The sequence below is a fragment of the Porcisia hertigi genome, chromosome 32 (assembly GCF_017918235.1).
Source record: "Porcisia hertigi strain C119 chromosome 32, whole genome shotgun sequence".
Taxonomy (NCBI): domain Eukaryota; phylum Euglenozoa; class Kinetoplastea; order Trypanosomatida; family Trypanosomatidae; genus Porcisia; species Porcisia hertigi.
Window position 1 is genome coordinate 1,172,839 of NC_090591.1, and position 14,805 is coordinate 1,187,643.

At 54.0% G+C, this 14,805-nt stretch overlaps 4 protein-coding genes across 4 annotated transcripts; all 4 read left to right on the forward strand.

Moving 5' to 3' along the window:
• Positions 1–279: 279 nt before the first annotated feature.
• Positions 280–2,607, forward strand: JKF63_02673 (uncharacterized protein; the record flags this gene model as incomplete). Its single annotated transcript, XM_067898697.1, has 1 exon — positions 280–2,607. The coding sequence occupies one exon, from the start codon at positions 280–282 to the stop codon at positions 2,605–2,607; it is 2,328 nt and encodes a 775-aa protein (XP_067754854.1).
• A 772-nt stretch (positions 2,608–3,379) lies between these two features.
• On the forward strand, positions 3,380–4,369 carry JKF63_02674 (uncharacterized protein; the record flags this gene model as incomplete). The annotated part of the gene is made up of 1 exon (XM_067898698.1): positions 3,380–4,369. One exon carries the CDS (start codon positions 3,380–3,382, stop codon positions 4,367–4,369), a length of 990 nt encoding a protein of 329 aa, XP_067754855.1.
• Positions 4,370–7,310: 2,941 nt separating this feature from the next.
• JKF63_02675 (uncharacterized protein) lies at positions 7,311–8,237 on the forward strand (the record flags this gene model as incomplete). Its single annotated transcript, XM_067898699.1, has 1 exon — positions 7,311–8,237. The coding sequence occupies one exon, from the start codon at positions 7,311–7,313 to the stop codon at positions 8,235–8,237; it is 927 nt and encodes a 308-aa protein (XP_067754856.1).
• Positions 8,238–10,938: 2,701 nt separating this feature from the next.
• JKF63_02676 (uncharacterized protein) lies at positions 10,939–13,995 on the forward strand (the record flags this gene model as incomplete). Its single annotated transcript, XM_067898700.1, has 1 exon — positions 10,939–13,995. One exon carries the CDS (start codon positions 10,939–10,941, stop codon positions 13,993–13,995), a length of 3,057 nt encoding a protein of 1,018 aa, XP_067754857.1.
• Positions 13,996–14,805: the final 810 nt, after the last annotated feature.

A 14,805-nucleotide genomic window follows, 5' to 3' on the forward strand; every position in this document is an offset into this window, starting at 1 on the left:
TTTCACCCAGGATTGCGCGGACGTCTTTCGTTATGGGTGCGGAAAAGAGCGGGAAGTGACCCATCTTGCTCTGTTGGTGCTGGCCAATCGCAGCTTCTCGAGCTGAAGAGGTCAGTTGCTACGGGCGCACGCAAGGAGCCACTCCCTCCCCCCCCACACACACCACCTCCACAGCACCTACTTCAGTTTTTGCGGATTCCGTATTCTGGCGCCTCTTCTTTTTCGCTTGAAGATCTTTTTATTGATTCCGTTTTTTTTTTTATTGCCGTCAATTCGTACATGCTGCAACTCTCCTCTTTTCGTCTCCATGGTGCCTTGTTCATTTCGTACCGGGCTCTGAAAAGGGCCTCAGTTGTTCCTGTCGCCGAAGCAAAGGCTCCACTCCTTCGCACCAGACTAGGTGAAGCGTCGAAGGACAATCTCGCGCGCATTGAAGCTATTGAGAATCTCAGCAATGAGGTCTTCAGTCGAGGAAATCGGCATTTGAAAAACGTGGAAACACTCACGGCTCTCCCGGAGGGCCTGCACTCTTTCCCAGAAGTGTGTTTCATTGGGAAGCCTGGGTGCGGCAAGTCGAGCCTTATCTCGTGTCTTCTGCATAATCGGCGGCTAGGCAAGGCTGGAGTGACTGCTGGCACTACGCGACTTCTGCAGTTTTTCAATGTGGGTGACGCGCTTCTCTTGGTGGACACGCCCGGCTACGGTGGCTGGCGAGGTCGTGAGGTAGGGCAGCTGCTAGCGGAGCAGGCCAATGCGTTTTCGATTCTGTTTCGCTATCTGGCCTTGCGCAACGGAAGTAACCTCAAGCGGGTATACTGGCTCATGGAGTCCTCAGCCCGGACACAGGTGTGCTTTCAGGCGCGCGATGAGGAGATACTTGCCTTCCTCTCCAGGGAGCGTATTCCTTTCAGTGTCGTGCTCACCAAGATCGACCGCCACTGGCGTCACTGCGCCGAGCAGCAGCGGACAACTGACCGAATAGGAAAAGACGGCTTCGTGCATCCAATAATCAGGCAGCCAGACACGCACGATCCGCGCTCCGTTCTGCGCACTGAACATCCTAGCGACGGCCTGGCACGCAATATTCAAGAGGTGTACGAGTTTCTAGGCACTGATCGGGTGCCGATTCTCGGTGTAAGTGCCAACCGCCTACATCCAGATCGCTCGCGTAACCTGGAACTGCTGCAGCACGATATCGTGCACTACTGCACGCACGACATGCTTCCCTCAGAGGATCTCACTTTTCACAACTTACACAAGCTGAGCTACGCTCCACCTACGGCTGACCGCATCTATGAGGTTCAGCTGCGATACCCAGTAGAGTCGTTTGTGATTCCTCAGAACAACAACATGTCCTTGGCACGCATGGTTGAACATCACGAGGCGATGAAAGCGGGATTTTTGAGAAACAACATATCTGCACAGCGCCTTTCTGCCAAAGATGTGGCGGCTTGCCATCTAGAAAGCGTGACGGTACAAAGGGCAACGTTTCCAGATGATACTGCACAACGAGAGCGCGTGGAGGGGAGACCCTCTACCACAGCATATCTTTTTAAATCGTCGTCGGCTGCCTCCGCTCCAATCTCGCGGTCGATTCCGGGCGATGTCGCAGCCCCGTTACGGTTTAGCGAAGATCAGGACACTACCGCTGTCTCGGTGAGCCCTGCCGGAGAGCTTTCTGCGCGGAAGATATGCAGTGGTCACCAATCCGAATCAGTGGCGGTTGGCGTGTGCGGTGGCCGGCGCTTCCGTGCGCGTCCACATCTCGCCTGCGAGAGGCAGACAAGTTTTGACACATTGGAGAGTATCGTTAGAAGTGCGTGTGAGGAGGATGAACCGAGGCAGGCCGCTGCGCAGGATGCTTTCAGCAACGGTGATGGGCCTGCCAACGCAGCGTCTTCATTGCACCGTGCACATGCGCACGCAGCCTTGTTGCCTGACGCGTCCAGTCCGGCACGAGGGGAGGCTTCAGCCCCGCTGCGGCACTGTGCTGACGCTGTGCTTCTACAAAGGCGGTCTCCTACCACACCGCCACTTCCCGTGGCGCTCGACCCCAATGCTGACTATGTCACTGCTATTGACGGAACGCTGATTCCGCGAAGCATGATTTCTGTGTCCGTGGAGAAGCTGGCTGTGAGTAAAGACGACGAACTTGCCCACTTTGCCACCAAGTCTGGTGCCGGTGCCTACGAGGAGCTACTCCTGGTAGACCACGAAAAGGGCAACGCGGATGCTGATCTCTTCATGGAGGTGAGCGATGTAGCGCGTCTCCCTGAGGAGGTACAAACCCAGTTGATGGAGACTCGCGTGCATCGTACTCGCTCTGCAGCGCGGATGCAGGAGGAACGGTTACTCGCCAAGTATGTGGAGCGGAGGCGAAAGGAGCGATCCATCTACATGCAGGCGGAGGGGTACATCTGCCCCTGGCTAGGGAGGTCTGAGTGTCGTAACGCTGTGCAAGGTTTTGTAGGCTCGCACAGCACCGGCAAGGGTGGGGCTGTCATGCGTGATCTCAAGCAGAAGGGGTTCGGTGGTAAGAGCTACTCCGCGCGAACCATGAAAAACAGAGGTCGTGCCACGAAAAAAACCGGATTTTGGGCTGCATAACGTCTAGGCACGCGCGCGCGCGAGAGTGTGTGTGTGTGTGTGTGTATGTGTGTGAGGTGCCGGTACAGGACATTTCCACTTTGACTTCTCTTGGCCTCATTTTCTGGGCCCATTAGCTGTGTTACCTCACTTGATCTTCACAGAACCGGTGAAAAAAGAGAATGCAATGTGGTACAACACGAGTGTGTAATTCTGGTGTGAATGTGTGGCGCTTATTCTCACATTCATGACACACAGCCAGTCCTTACATTTCATGAGGGATTTCTGTTATGATGCTCGTTTTATGCACATTTATGTGTGTATAAAGGGGTGGGGGAGGAGAGGGCAAATTTGTCGTCTCAGCATACTGTTGTCAACTACTCTCTTGAAGCCAATATATCCCCCCCCGCCTTTCACACGATGAGCCCCCCTCCTTCCTCTGCACCTCAGTTTTTCACTGCGCTTCTCAACCCCTTGTCGCCGCCCTTTTCTTCCCACCACGTCTTACACCTGGAAGGAACCATTCCTTCGAAGACGGGAGCCTGTACTCCGTGGCCCCCCTCACTGACACCGGGGATACCAGGGGGGTGTACGCAGCTACGCCTCTTCTCCCCTTCTCCCCCGCACACCGTATGCGACACCAATTTCGGATCTCACAGGCACGCGCCCCCCTCCCCTCACATCTGGCACGCATTTGGCAATATCACCTTTCAGTCACCCCCACTGCCGGTAAGGCAGCATATGGGTTTTCTCTCCACATTCCTCGTTTCCAACGAAGCACCACTGATCGGAGATGAGCAGCGCCAGTGTTTATGCACTGGGGGACGCCTCTACCCTTTATGAGGTGCTCGGTGTTTCGCGGAGGGCTACGCAGCGCGACATTCGCCAGGCCTACTACAGCCTTGCGGTGCTTTACCACCCCGACAAAAATGCAGAAGGGTCGGAGGTCTTCAAGGAGGTCTGCTTTGCCTATGGAATTCTTTCTGACCCAGAACAGCGCGCTTTGTATGACAGTGGAACGCTGCGCGGCGAGCTCGAGGCGAAGGCTCGGGCGTATGACCCGTCTATGGACCCGGGCGTGGAGCTTGGTCCGGAGGACTTGCGCGCTTTTGTGGACCGCCTGCGACAGTCACAGCAGGCCAATCAGCAGGTGCGCTCTGACTTTGAGCTCAGGCGTGAGGAGGAGATGAGGCGAAGGGCCGAGTTTGATGCTAGGAATCCCTCCTTCAAGGCGGAATATGAACAGGCCCGACGTCTGCGGCAGCACGGTCGCGCAGGCCGTGCCCCAGGCGCCCCCACCCGTCCCGAGACCGCCCCGGATTCCTCAAAGTCAACGCTGCCCAAGCTTCGCACTTCCGCGCAGATGCTCGCTGAGCTGCAGCGAGAGGAGGAGGAGCGCCTTTATGGAAACTCTGGAATGGCATCTGGCGACCCAGGCGGCAGCAAGCTTTCCCGGGGCGACGGCGCCTCGATGAGACTGCAGATGATGACGCGTTATCGCGCCACGCATAGCGAGGCTATCAGCGACAACAACCTCAGCAACTCGCACCGCGGCAGTAGTCCTGCGGCCACCCTGAGAAGCCATCAACTGCAATCGACCAGTCTGCCATTTGTCAAGTCGCACTGCAAGACGCCTCAATACAGCGAGACGGTTGGTGAGACAATGCAGGCCTACGCAAACTATGATTACCGTGCTTTTGTGGAGGGGGGTAGCAAAGACGCTGGGGCGCTGGAGAAGGCTATCATGGCGGACGCCTTGGGCCTGTACGACCCAAACCACTGATGTTTTCCACCTCACGGACTTTTTTTTTTCGCCTCGAAGGATCAAGAGGGGCTGGGTCAGATGTGGGTGGGGGCTCTGTTGGCGTCTCTTTCTTTCCCCGCCCCAATATCTGATTACGGTGCAACACCTCCCCCGTGGCATCAGGGGCCGGCGCCCGCTCAGTAGAGGAGCCCCGTGCCAGCCCCCGTCAACCCCGCCGATTCCCGACCACCCGCGGCGGCGACAGGGTAGAGCAGCTTTGTTGTTGTTGTTGGTGTGTGTGTGGTGGGGGTGGTGAAGGCTCGGTGTGCTTTAACACTTCTGGTGTCAAATTTGAGGTCCTGGATAGCGCCGAATCGCGGCGGCATTTCGTGCTGAGCACGCTCGCAGCACCCTAAAGATAGGCGCGGCGCCATCTTCAGCCGAGCGAGCATACCCCTCCCGGGCCTCACTGCCTGTGGGCCGAAGACCTCAACCAGACCGCGAGAGAGGCACCGCGTTTTGGAGGCGGGGGAGGGGGAGCACGCGATGCGGGTGGGTGGTTGCAGTTTGGGGCAGGGGTGGTGAGCGGTTGCCTCGGGCCGCATTACTTCGACGCGTGTCCTCCGCTGAAGTGCGTCTTGCAATAGGTCGGTATGACGGCTGGTGTGGAGGCGGTGGTGGGTGTGCGTGTGTGGTGTGTGCCTGGTGGGGGGGGGGGCAGATGCTGAGCTTTCCTGTTGGGCGGCAAAACGGTTAACGAAAAGAGGTTTTGTAGGTCGTATTTTCTTTTTGATAACTGGTTCATTTTAACGGTGCGTATTGGAACGGAACGATGTACAGCGAGCTGTTTTTTTTTCCTCCCCTTCACACACACACATATATATATATATATATATCTCATTTCTCGCGTGTGCGCGCTTGCATTCGTTTTGTTTTTTCTCCCATTTTTTTCTGGGTCGCTGTATCACCTTTCAAGCACTCCAACCAATGGGCTTGCAGAATGTATACCGTTTTCCGTTCTTGAATCACCGACAAAATGCGTGTCGAATCAGAGAGAGCGTTGGCCAGCGAACGGCTTGAGATAAGTTTCTCTTTCTCTCTCTATGTGCTTGTATGTGTGTGTGTATATATATATGAAACTAAGACGCTGGATCTCTGCGCGCGCGCGCAATCAAGTGCGTGGCTGTACTGTTCTTTGTGGGTAGTCTTAGCGGGTCTTCTTTTTTTTTTTTTCAGATGCTTGACCTGAATATTTTTGAGCACACCGCTTCTCCCCACTCCACAGGCGTTCGTTCCTTCAGAATACTTGTTACACTGTACAATTGTCCTTGTGTTGGAGAAGGGATTTTGACGCCGTAACAGGAGCTACATCTAAAAGCGATTGCCGCAAGTGGGAAATGGAATGGCTGAGCACCACCCGGAACGTCACCCACGGATCTCGTATGGGTCCTGGATGTTTTGTTGTTGTCTGCTCGCTGCAGGATAACAAGGAGTCTTCGCCTCTTTCGCCCGCATGCCGCGATTGCCCTCTTGCCAATCATTGTAGCTGGCTGTGAATGGTCAGTCAGGTCAAAGCAAGTACAAAACGCAAGCAACGTGACTCCTGAGTTCTTCACTCACCGCGTCTCTCATACACGCCTCTCGACCCTTTCTTGATGGTACATACGGCTCTTTTCCGTCCCCCCACCCCCCTCCCTCCCTTCCCCAATTACCCAAGCCCCCCTTTTCTCTCTCTCTCTCCTCTTGGTTCACCTACACCACCATCACCACCACAGCAGTCATTTTGCTTTTTTCCCTTTTGGTGATAAAAGTGGAGAGAAACACCACTCACACCCAAACGCGCACGCGCACTAACTTTTCCCTTCACACGAACACGAAAGCAGAGCAATAAAAAAGAGGACGTAGAACACCTGTATCGAAGAGAGGACAGTACAAAGAAAAAAAAGGAAAGCATCAACCGAGAAAATAGCAACCGAACGCCCACTAGAGAGTCTTCAAAAATAGGGGGAACAACGATCCCCCACTAAAAAAAAGTGAGAGCCCCCAAGACAGGGATATTGCATCTTTATTCACTCCCTCTCTGCCCTTTTATTTTTCCTTGTCTCCCAGCTGTTTCAGCTCTTTATTGCTGATAGTGTGTGTGTGTTCTCCTGGGGGGTGGTGGTGGTACATTTTCGTATTCCTTTCGTTCCCGTGCTCCCTCTCGTTGTGATCCGTTTCTTTCCTTCGTTTTCTTGTTAGTTTGTCTTCTTCTGTATCTCTCATTGAGCTCGTTGTCCCTCTTTCCCCAATACCTGCGGGGGGGGCCCTCCTTTGGAAAAAATTTTGCGATTTCGCTTCTTTCATGCAGGGCATATTGGCGCACAGAGTAACACGTAATCCAAACACTAAGCCATCACCAGGGGTGAAAATAAAAGAAGGATAGTCGCTTTTCTTGTTGTCTCACTTGCTTCTCTATCCCTATTCTCTGCTCTCGTCCCCTACACGTGGCTCACCACCAATCACCCTATTCACTTGACTACCGCAGCTCCCTTTTTTTCCCTCCTCGCCTCTCTATCTTTTCCTGGTTGCGTAGTGTGTGTGTGTATGGGGTGGGGGGCTACTTTCCTGGCTGATTGTTTGGCTGTTGTTTCTGTTAATTTTTCCTCTTGTGTCCTTGCTCCGCTCTCGGTTCCTCGCCAAGATCAGCGCGCCTCAATCCTCTTTGCTGCTGTGATTATTTCCGTTATCCGTTGGTTTACCGTTGCCGCCCTAGTGATATTATTGTCATACACACCGGCCAGCCAATTGCCGCACCTTCTTTTTTTCTTTGCGGCCCCTCCCTCCTCCCCTTACAAGTCGGCTCTTGTCAAGCATCTTTGTCTGGGGCTCACATTTCCTTCGTTTTTTTGTTTCTTCCTGAGTCGAGCCACATGAAAAAGGGAAAAAAGGGTGTCTCACACTAACAGTCTTCTTGAGCCAGTTCTTCATATACGCAACCATGACATCCGGAGCTTTGGACATTGACGAGCACCTCGCGACGCTCAACCGGTGCGAGAACATTGGTGAGGCAGATGTGAAGCGGCTGTGCTTGAAGGCGAAGGAGATATTCACGGGTGAGGAAAACGTGCACAAGATTCCGGCACCTTGCACCATCGTCGGTGACATCCATGGACAATTCTACGATTTGCTGGAGCTGTTTCGCGTCGGTGGCGAAATCCCGGATACGAACTACGTATTCATGGGTGACTTCGTAGACCGCGGCTACCATAGCGTAGAGTCATTCCTGTTGCTGCTCGTGCTAAAGATTAAGTACCCTCGCCGCGTTGCATTGGTCCGCGGCAATCACGAGTCTCGTCAGATTACACAGGTGTATGGCTTCTACGATGAATGCTTGCGAAAGTACGGCAGCATCAATGTGTGGCGTTACTGCACGGACGTGTTCGATCTCTTGCCCCTAGCGAGTGTCGTGGAAGGGAAGATCTTCTGCGTACATGCTGGCCTGTCGCCATCGATACAGACGGTGGATCAAATGCGTTCCATTCGTCGCAACTGCGAAGTGCCGCACGAAGGCGCGATGTGCGACTTGCTCTGGTCCGATCCAGAGGATATTGACGGCTGGGGTTTGTCGCCGCGCGGTGCAGGTTATCTGTTCGGTGGTGATGTCGTGTGTCAGTTCAATGAGACAAACAAACTAGACCTCATCTGCCGTTCCCACCAACTTGTAATGGAGGGATACAAGGCTATGTTCAATGACACGCTTGTGACAGTCTGGTCGGCGCCCAACTACTGCTATCGCTGTGGTAACGTCGCATCTATTCTGGAGCTGGACGAGCACCTTAACAAAAACTTTAAAATTTTCGAGGCTGCGCCGGCAGAGGCTCGCGAGGCAGGTCAGCGGAACGAGGTGCCAGCCTACTTCCTGTAATGGCTATCGGGTCACATTGCTACTCAAATTCTTTCTCCGTTTCACGATCGCCTCAATCTCCATTGGAAGGTTCCTCAGTTTTGTTTTTGCTTCCTCTTCACCCCCCTTTTTTCCTCTTTTTTTTTTTTGGCCCTCTCTCCTGCGAACAATGATTTCTCCGAGAGTAGACCGCATGTGTGACGGGGACGGGGATGAGGTGAGAGAGGCGGCGAGTTGGAGAGAGGGGTGTTGGGTTATTCTGTGAGTGAGATCTAGAAGACGCAGTGTGTATCACCTTTGTGCTCTCGCGGTGATGAATAGACATTATTACTCATTACCGACGACACACTGTTGTGCGTAAGTTGGCGTGTTATGGGAGGGGACTACGATGTTGTCTGTGTGTGTGTGTGTGTGTCTGTCTTTTTACAGTTTCCCCAGTTTTGTCTCATTTTCATTTTCTTTTCTTTACCCTCTGTTCTGTTTGCACTTTTTATTTGCTATCTGTTGTCGTCTCACTTTTTGATTTTTTCTTTGTTGGAGGACGTGTCCGCACGTTTCTTGTTCTTGCTGTTCTTGGCTGTGTATCTCCTGAAGCGTGTGTATCGGTGCGTGTCAATGTATATCAGTGTGGAGGGGAATTTTTTTTTCTCCCTGTTCGTTTTTGTACGAAGACCAGAAGGAGAGGGTGAGCAGAATGACAGCAATGATACAGGGAGGCGGAAGCGAGCAAAAGCGGTAGGAAGGGTGACAGGTGTGGTGTGGTGTAGGGTAGGGGGGGGGGATAGTGCGGCAAGCAAAGAGGTCGCGTTGCCATGTATCCAATACGTTGTCTTAATCATAGGCGATCTGTCGTTCATGTAGGTGACGCTGTCCTCTATGGTGGCCTTCTGAGTTTCAGTATCTGTGCGCACCTCTCGGCTACTCTTTTTCGATATCTCCCATGTCTTCCTGCCGCCGTTTTTTTCTTGTTCGTTGTTTTGATGTTTTTGAGGTTGCCCGTGTGCGTGCATGCCTTTGCGCGACATGTTTCCTACGATTTTCAGTAGCTGCGCCCGTGCGTCTGTGTGTCTCTGTGTCTCTGTGTGTGAAATAGATCACTATGAAAGTATACTGCCCTTGTTTGTTTCGCGTATGTGCAGGTATGTCGAAGGGAAAAGGGGAGAGGAAGAAGGTGAGGGGGGGGGCCAACCGAAGCAGGATGGAGAAAATCTGTCACGGCGACTACAAATGCACTCAAATTTTCAAGAGAGTGTGTGCGTGGGGACCACCGCGACCGCGTGGAGGGTCTCGCTCTACTGTCTGTTCATGTCTCCCGCTACGCCTCTAAATCTGTCGCTGACTCTCAGCACACTTGTATCCATATAGATCTGGGGTGTATCAGAGGTGTCGCGCTAAGCTCACCTTCTGCAGAACATACCTGCTGGTTAGCGAAGGAAAAGTGAATGGAAAAAACGGGGACGGCCTATCCAGGGTGGGGTGGGTGCTCTCCCTCTCTCCCCCTTTTTTCTTCTTCCTCTCCCCATCCTCTCGTGTAGCGTGTTTACCATTCGCTCTGTTATTATCCATCGATGTTCCGTCAGCTTACTGACCAGACCGTACACTTGAAAAGAATAAAACATGTTACAGACTGCAGGGACAAGAGGGTGAGAATGAGGGATGGGAAAAGGGGGGGGGTGAGGCGGTCAGGGGTATGCCACCACAAAGGACCCCCTCATTCTACGCGCTGTTATTGCCCTCATGCGCGAGAATGTAGTGCGTTGCGTCTCTGTCATGACTTTCCCTTTCTCCTCCGGCTTCTTGACACTCAAGCCACATGGGGGTCTTTTTCCTGATGTGGGAGTTGCCGTGGTAGCGCTTCGAAACAGAGAACACCATTGTGCGTCATGCGCAAGGCTCGGTCTTGTACGGCACGCAAGTGCGTGCGCTGTAGCTTGGCATTGCCTAGCGCTAGTAACGGGTACGCACCCAAAGGGAGGCAGGCTAGCGCTACTCACCTTTCTCACGGTACACGGGTACACGATCTCTGTGTGCACTCTGGGGGGTGGGTGGGTGGGGGGATCGCCCATCAACCCCCCTCCCTCTGCACCCCATTTGTTCGACGTTCAATGCAATCCTGTAACTGAACATCCTGCTTTACATTCCCTGAACCCTCACATGTTCTCACATCATCATCATCATCACATCACGCCACACTCCGAGCCGTCACAGAATTTGCCTTCTGCAACAAAGGGCCGCATGGGCTTTGTACAGAGTAGAACGCACAACTGCCAGCTCCCCCCTTTTTTACTCCCTTCAAACTGCTTCCAAAGGGACGGAATATAATCACCGCAACGTTTACCGAACCCTCATCCTTATCGCCCCCCCCCAACAACAACAAAAAAGACAAGAAAGCACACGCTTATCCGCAAACGCACGCGCGCGTGTGTTTGTGTGTGTGTGTGTGTGGGCAGCGCAATCTCTTTCTCATTTTTCCCTTTGACGCTTTTCCCCTTCCCTTCCGTCCACCACTCCATTTCTACTCTCTCTTGTGATTGTTTCGCATTTACATCTGATTGACTTTTCTTCTTCGCCTTCCTTTTGCGTTTTGCTTGTTTTTCGGGGAAGGGGTGTCCACCACTGTGGACCGCAGTCACCACGGACAGAGGGGAAACATAATAACAGAAGCACACACACATACACACACACACACACATTTGATTTATTGCCGTGAAAGGATCTGACGATGTTGCACACAAGCAGCGATGGTGCTAGAGAGACGTCTCCGGCGGACCCGACGACGGCAAGCGAGGCGCTGGTTGTTCAATCATCTTCACCGAGGAGTGACGTAGCACAAGAGGCTGACCTAGCCTCCCTCATTCGTGACGACGATGCTGATTCCAGGCAGACCCCGCTTCGCCGCTCGAACACCGACGAGGCCGGTGCGCCTTCCCACACGACAGTCGACGCTGTTAGTGACGAGGTTGAGTCACCCCCACCCAAAGAACCGATACAGGCACAGATTGTACAGGCCAGGCCTGTGGCGTTCTCCAGCGACATCGCGGCACACGTCGACCCTTCAGCAGTCGTTTTGACTGCCGTCGCGTCGGCTGTTGAGGAAGAGTCGGGGTTGAAGGCAATTCTTCAGGGTAAGGTCCTCCACACGTCTGCAGAACCCCGCGCTGCCAACGATCTCCCTATCACTCGTGGGCAAGTGGTGCGGGATGCGCATGAATGTTTTCCTCAAGCCGTTGTGGCAGCCGGGTTCACCAAAGCAGAGACGAACGGCACAACAGGCGGCGAAGCGCAGCAGCTCTCTGATTTACAAGTGTATCTCCGTCAGGTGCGAGAGCAGACAAAAAGTGACAGTCTAATGACTCGTTATGTCTTTCAGAATGCTGTTAGTGACGGGACGCAAAACTTTTCGTCCTTCGCAACGGCGGCCACCACATCTTCTCTACACCCCCGGGAGTTGGTGAAGCTAGTACAGTCTGTGCCTGGGGTGCGCTTCCGCAGCCAGCAGGTGCATCTCCGAAAACTGATCCTGTTAGGTTACCAGGAAGTGGGCAAGACGTCCTTGCGCAAGTGTTTTGAATCTGAGTCGTTTTTTTTCAAGAGCTTGCCCGAGGTGCGCACTACCACCGGCGTCGAGGTGCAGGAGAAGTCCCTGATGATAGAAGGCGATTCCGTTGACATAATATTTTCCGATTTTGCCGGTCAGGAGTCTTACCACTCTCACACGTTTTTTTTGACAGAGCGCTCCATCTTTGTTCTTGTCTGGAAGCTATCAGCCGTGGAGCAGGATTTCCAGAGCAGTGGCATCAATGTGCGCGAAGAGGAGCGGCTGCAACGGTGGATTGCGGAGGTGTTCGCCAAGTACCCGCAAGCTCGCATTGTTCTTGTGGCCACCCACCTCGATGAGCTTCGCGTCCAGGGGCAGCGGAGTGTCGAGATGATCCTCAACAAGGTCGAGGGAAAGCTACGCTCGTTTATCGAAGACTTGATCGCTGCGTCCAACAGGACGGCGGCGCCGACTCTGGTCTCATCATCTGCGACAACCGGAGGAGCGCCTTCAAACTCAAAGGGGCTCAGCGCATCGAATTTGGCACAGCCGCGTGACGCGCGCCGTGTCATTGTAGGCAACTTCGCTGTATCCTGCAAGACGCGTCTCATCATCGCTGCTGGAAACACCCTGCGTCATCTCTCTGGTGAGAAGATAAGTGGGCTGCTGCTGTATCTTGGGAGGCTGGCGAGGGAAGACTCCTTAGCCGACCGCGAGTATCCCGCTGCAGCGGTGCCCGGGAGTCATGTCAAGCTGATAGAAGGTCTCAGGGATGTGAAGCGGCGCCATCCACTCAAGCTACTAATGCGCTTGAGGGAATTCGTGCAGATGGCGGTGAGGGTTGGCATTGAGTCGGAGGGGGAGCTGATGCAGGTCGCGCGGCTCATGCACAGCTGGGACATAATTTACCTCTTTCACCAGCGCTCGATGGAGGCTAACCCCCTAATCGTGCTCTACCCTCGCTGGCTGAACCGCATGGCTTCCTCGCTCTTCTCCTATGCCCACATCCTGCGCACTCCATTGCACATGCGCAGCATGATTGGCGGTCTCGAGTACCTAGTGAGCAACGCTGAGATGGCCGACATGTGTCTTATGCGGAAGGGCTACTTGCGGTGGCCGCTGGCGCGTGTGCTCTTCCACCAGCCCCTCTCAGACTTGCTGCGACGTCCCCCAGACGACGCAGACATCGCCATGTGCTTGGAGCTTTTGGAGGCGATGCAGCTTGTCTACCCAGTCAAGGTAGAGAGCGACGAGTTCGAGGTGCTCGCAGAGGAGGTGCCGGTTGACCCAAGTGTTGGTCGTCCGGTCGTCCGGTCACAGGTAATCACCCGCTACTATGTTCCCTCGCTGGCACCCTTCGAGACACCGCAGTCATTGAAGAGGCTGGCCCCTGTCTTGTTCCACTGCGGTGTGCGAGTGCGGCTCGAGTTCAATCTGCTTCCCGACGAGCTCTGGTGGCGGTTGCAGTGCAAGCTGCACCGCTTCATCAAACCAGTCACCGTCTACCAGCCGACGCTGGGCGGAATAGAGGATGAGGACTTGTTGCTGAACGGCTTCCGTCTCCGGGAGGCAGACATGGAGCACAACCGATGGAGGGATTCGCTGTGGCTAATGGGCCTGTCCTGTCGCGTGCTGGTCTACCGAGATGGAGCGAACGCTGTGTCTGTGTTGTCTGCAGAGAACACGTCACGTGGGTCGGAGGAGGTGCTCCAGGCGCTCGAGGATGCACTGACTGGGCTTCTTCAAGAATACAACGGTGTCAAGCGCCGCACGTATGTGGCCTGCCCCAACCAAGGCTGTGGTGGCTGGCTTGAGGCTGATGTCGTAGCATCCTGTGTCAGCATCACGTGCCCCACCTGCAAGCAAACTTTTGAGAGCAAGCAGGTCGTGTCTTCTGGCGTGGGGCCGCTCGGTGCGCCGCACTTTTCGCAGACCCTCCTGGTCGAAGCAGGGGAGCTTCTCGCCTTCTGCCTTTCGCATCGCTCATGCCTCCACATGTGCCGCTACCTGGGCATCCCCTACAAGGGGCCCTCTTCGGCCCGCGAGGAGTCCGTGGAGGATGCGGCAGTCATCAAGAATGACAGCGACTGTACTGACATCCCGGGCACCCATGTCGAGTACTTGCATGCACTCGACAAGGTGGTTCAGGCGGTGCTGTTTCGCTCGTGGATGCAGCGCGCCGAGGAGCAGGAGCGTCGTCGTCGCATGCTGGAGGACGAGCCGACACCAGTGCTTTTTTGAGCAGCGACAAGCTCCTTGAGTGCAAGAGAAGGCGCGGTGCATTAAGCGAACACGGCAGGGGACCAGCACCACAACGAAGATGTGGATAGGGGGAAGCATCGCACAGCGCTGATACGAGGATCAGGTAGCGAAAGAGAGGTATAGTCGTACTAGCTTCGTGAGCGAGGGTCTTTCTGCTTCAGCCACCGTTACCTCCAAGGTTATTCTACTAGACAGCGATTCTTGCGCTGACGGAGCGTTTTATATATATCTCCCGGGTTCATAACTGCACATTCATTTCTTCCTCTTGATTTTTCCCCCCCCCCCCTCTCCCCCCGGGTCAATGAGGTGTATTCGTATGTGCGGTGTTTCCTTGAACGGAGAAAGGTGTGTGCGTGTGTGTGAATGCGTGGTCTTTTTTTTGCGTTTCTTGTTATATCTTTCATATTTTATCCCCCTCCCCCCCACATATTCTCTTTGTCGCTTCTTTCCACGTTTTTTTTGTTTTTTCACCAGCGAAAAGAAACGCGGGGGTGAGAGTATATGAAATGTCTGGTGTGTGTGTGTGTATGTTTCACTCAGAGTAACACACAATCTACACACACACACACACATACATACATCTGCTTTCTCATATATATATATATATATGTCTAGTCGGGTGGCGATTCTCGTACTACGTAGCTGCGCGTGAATTCCAAACCACTTATAACGGGCAAGCCCAAGCTAGTCTCATTCCGGGGGTATGGCGGATGTGATTAGGTCGAGGCCGACAGCACACCTTCGCACGCTCTAGTGCATACTAAGTCCTCATAAAAGCCAACTTGAAGT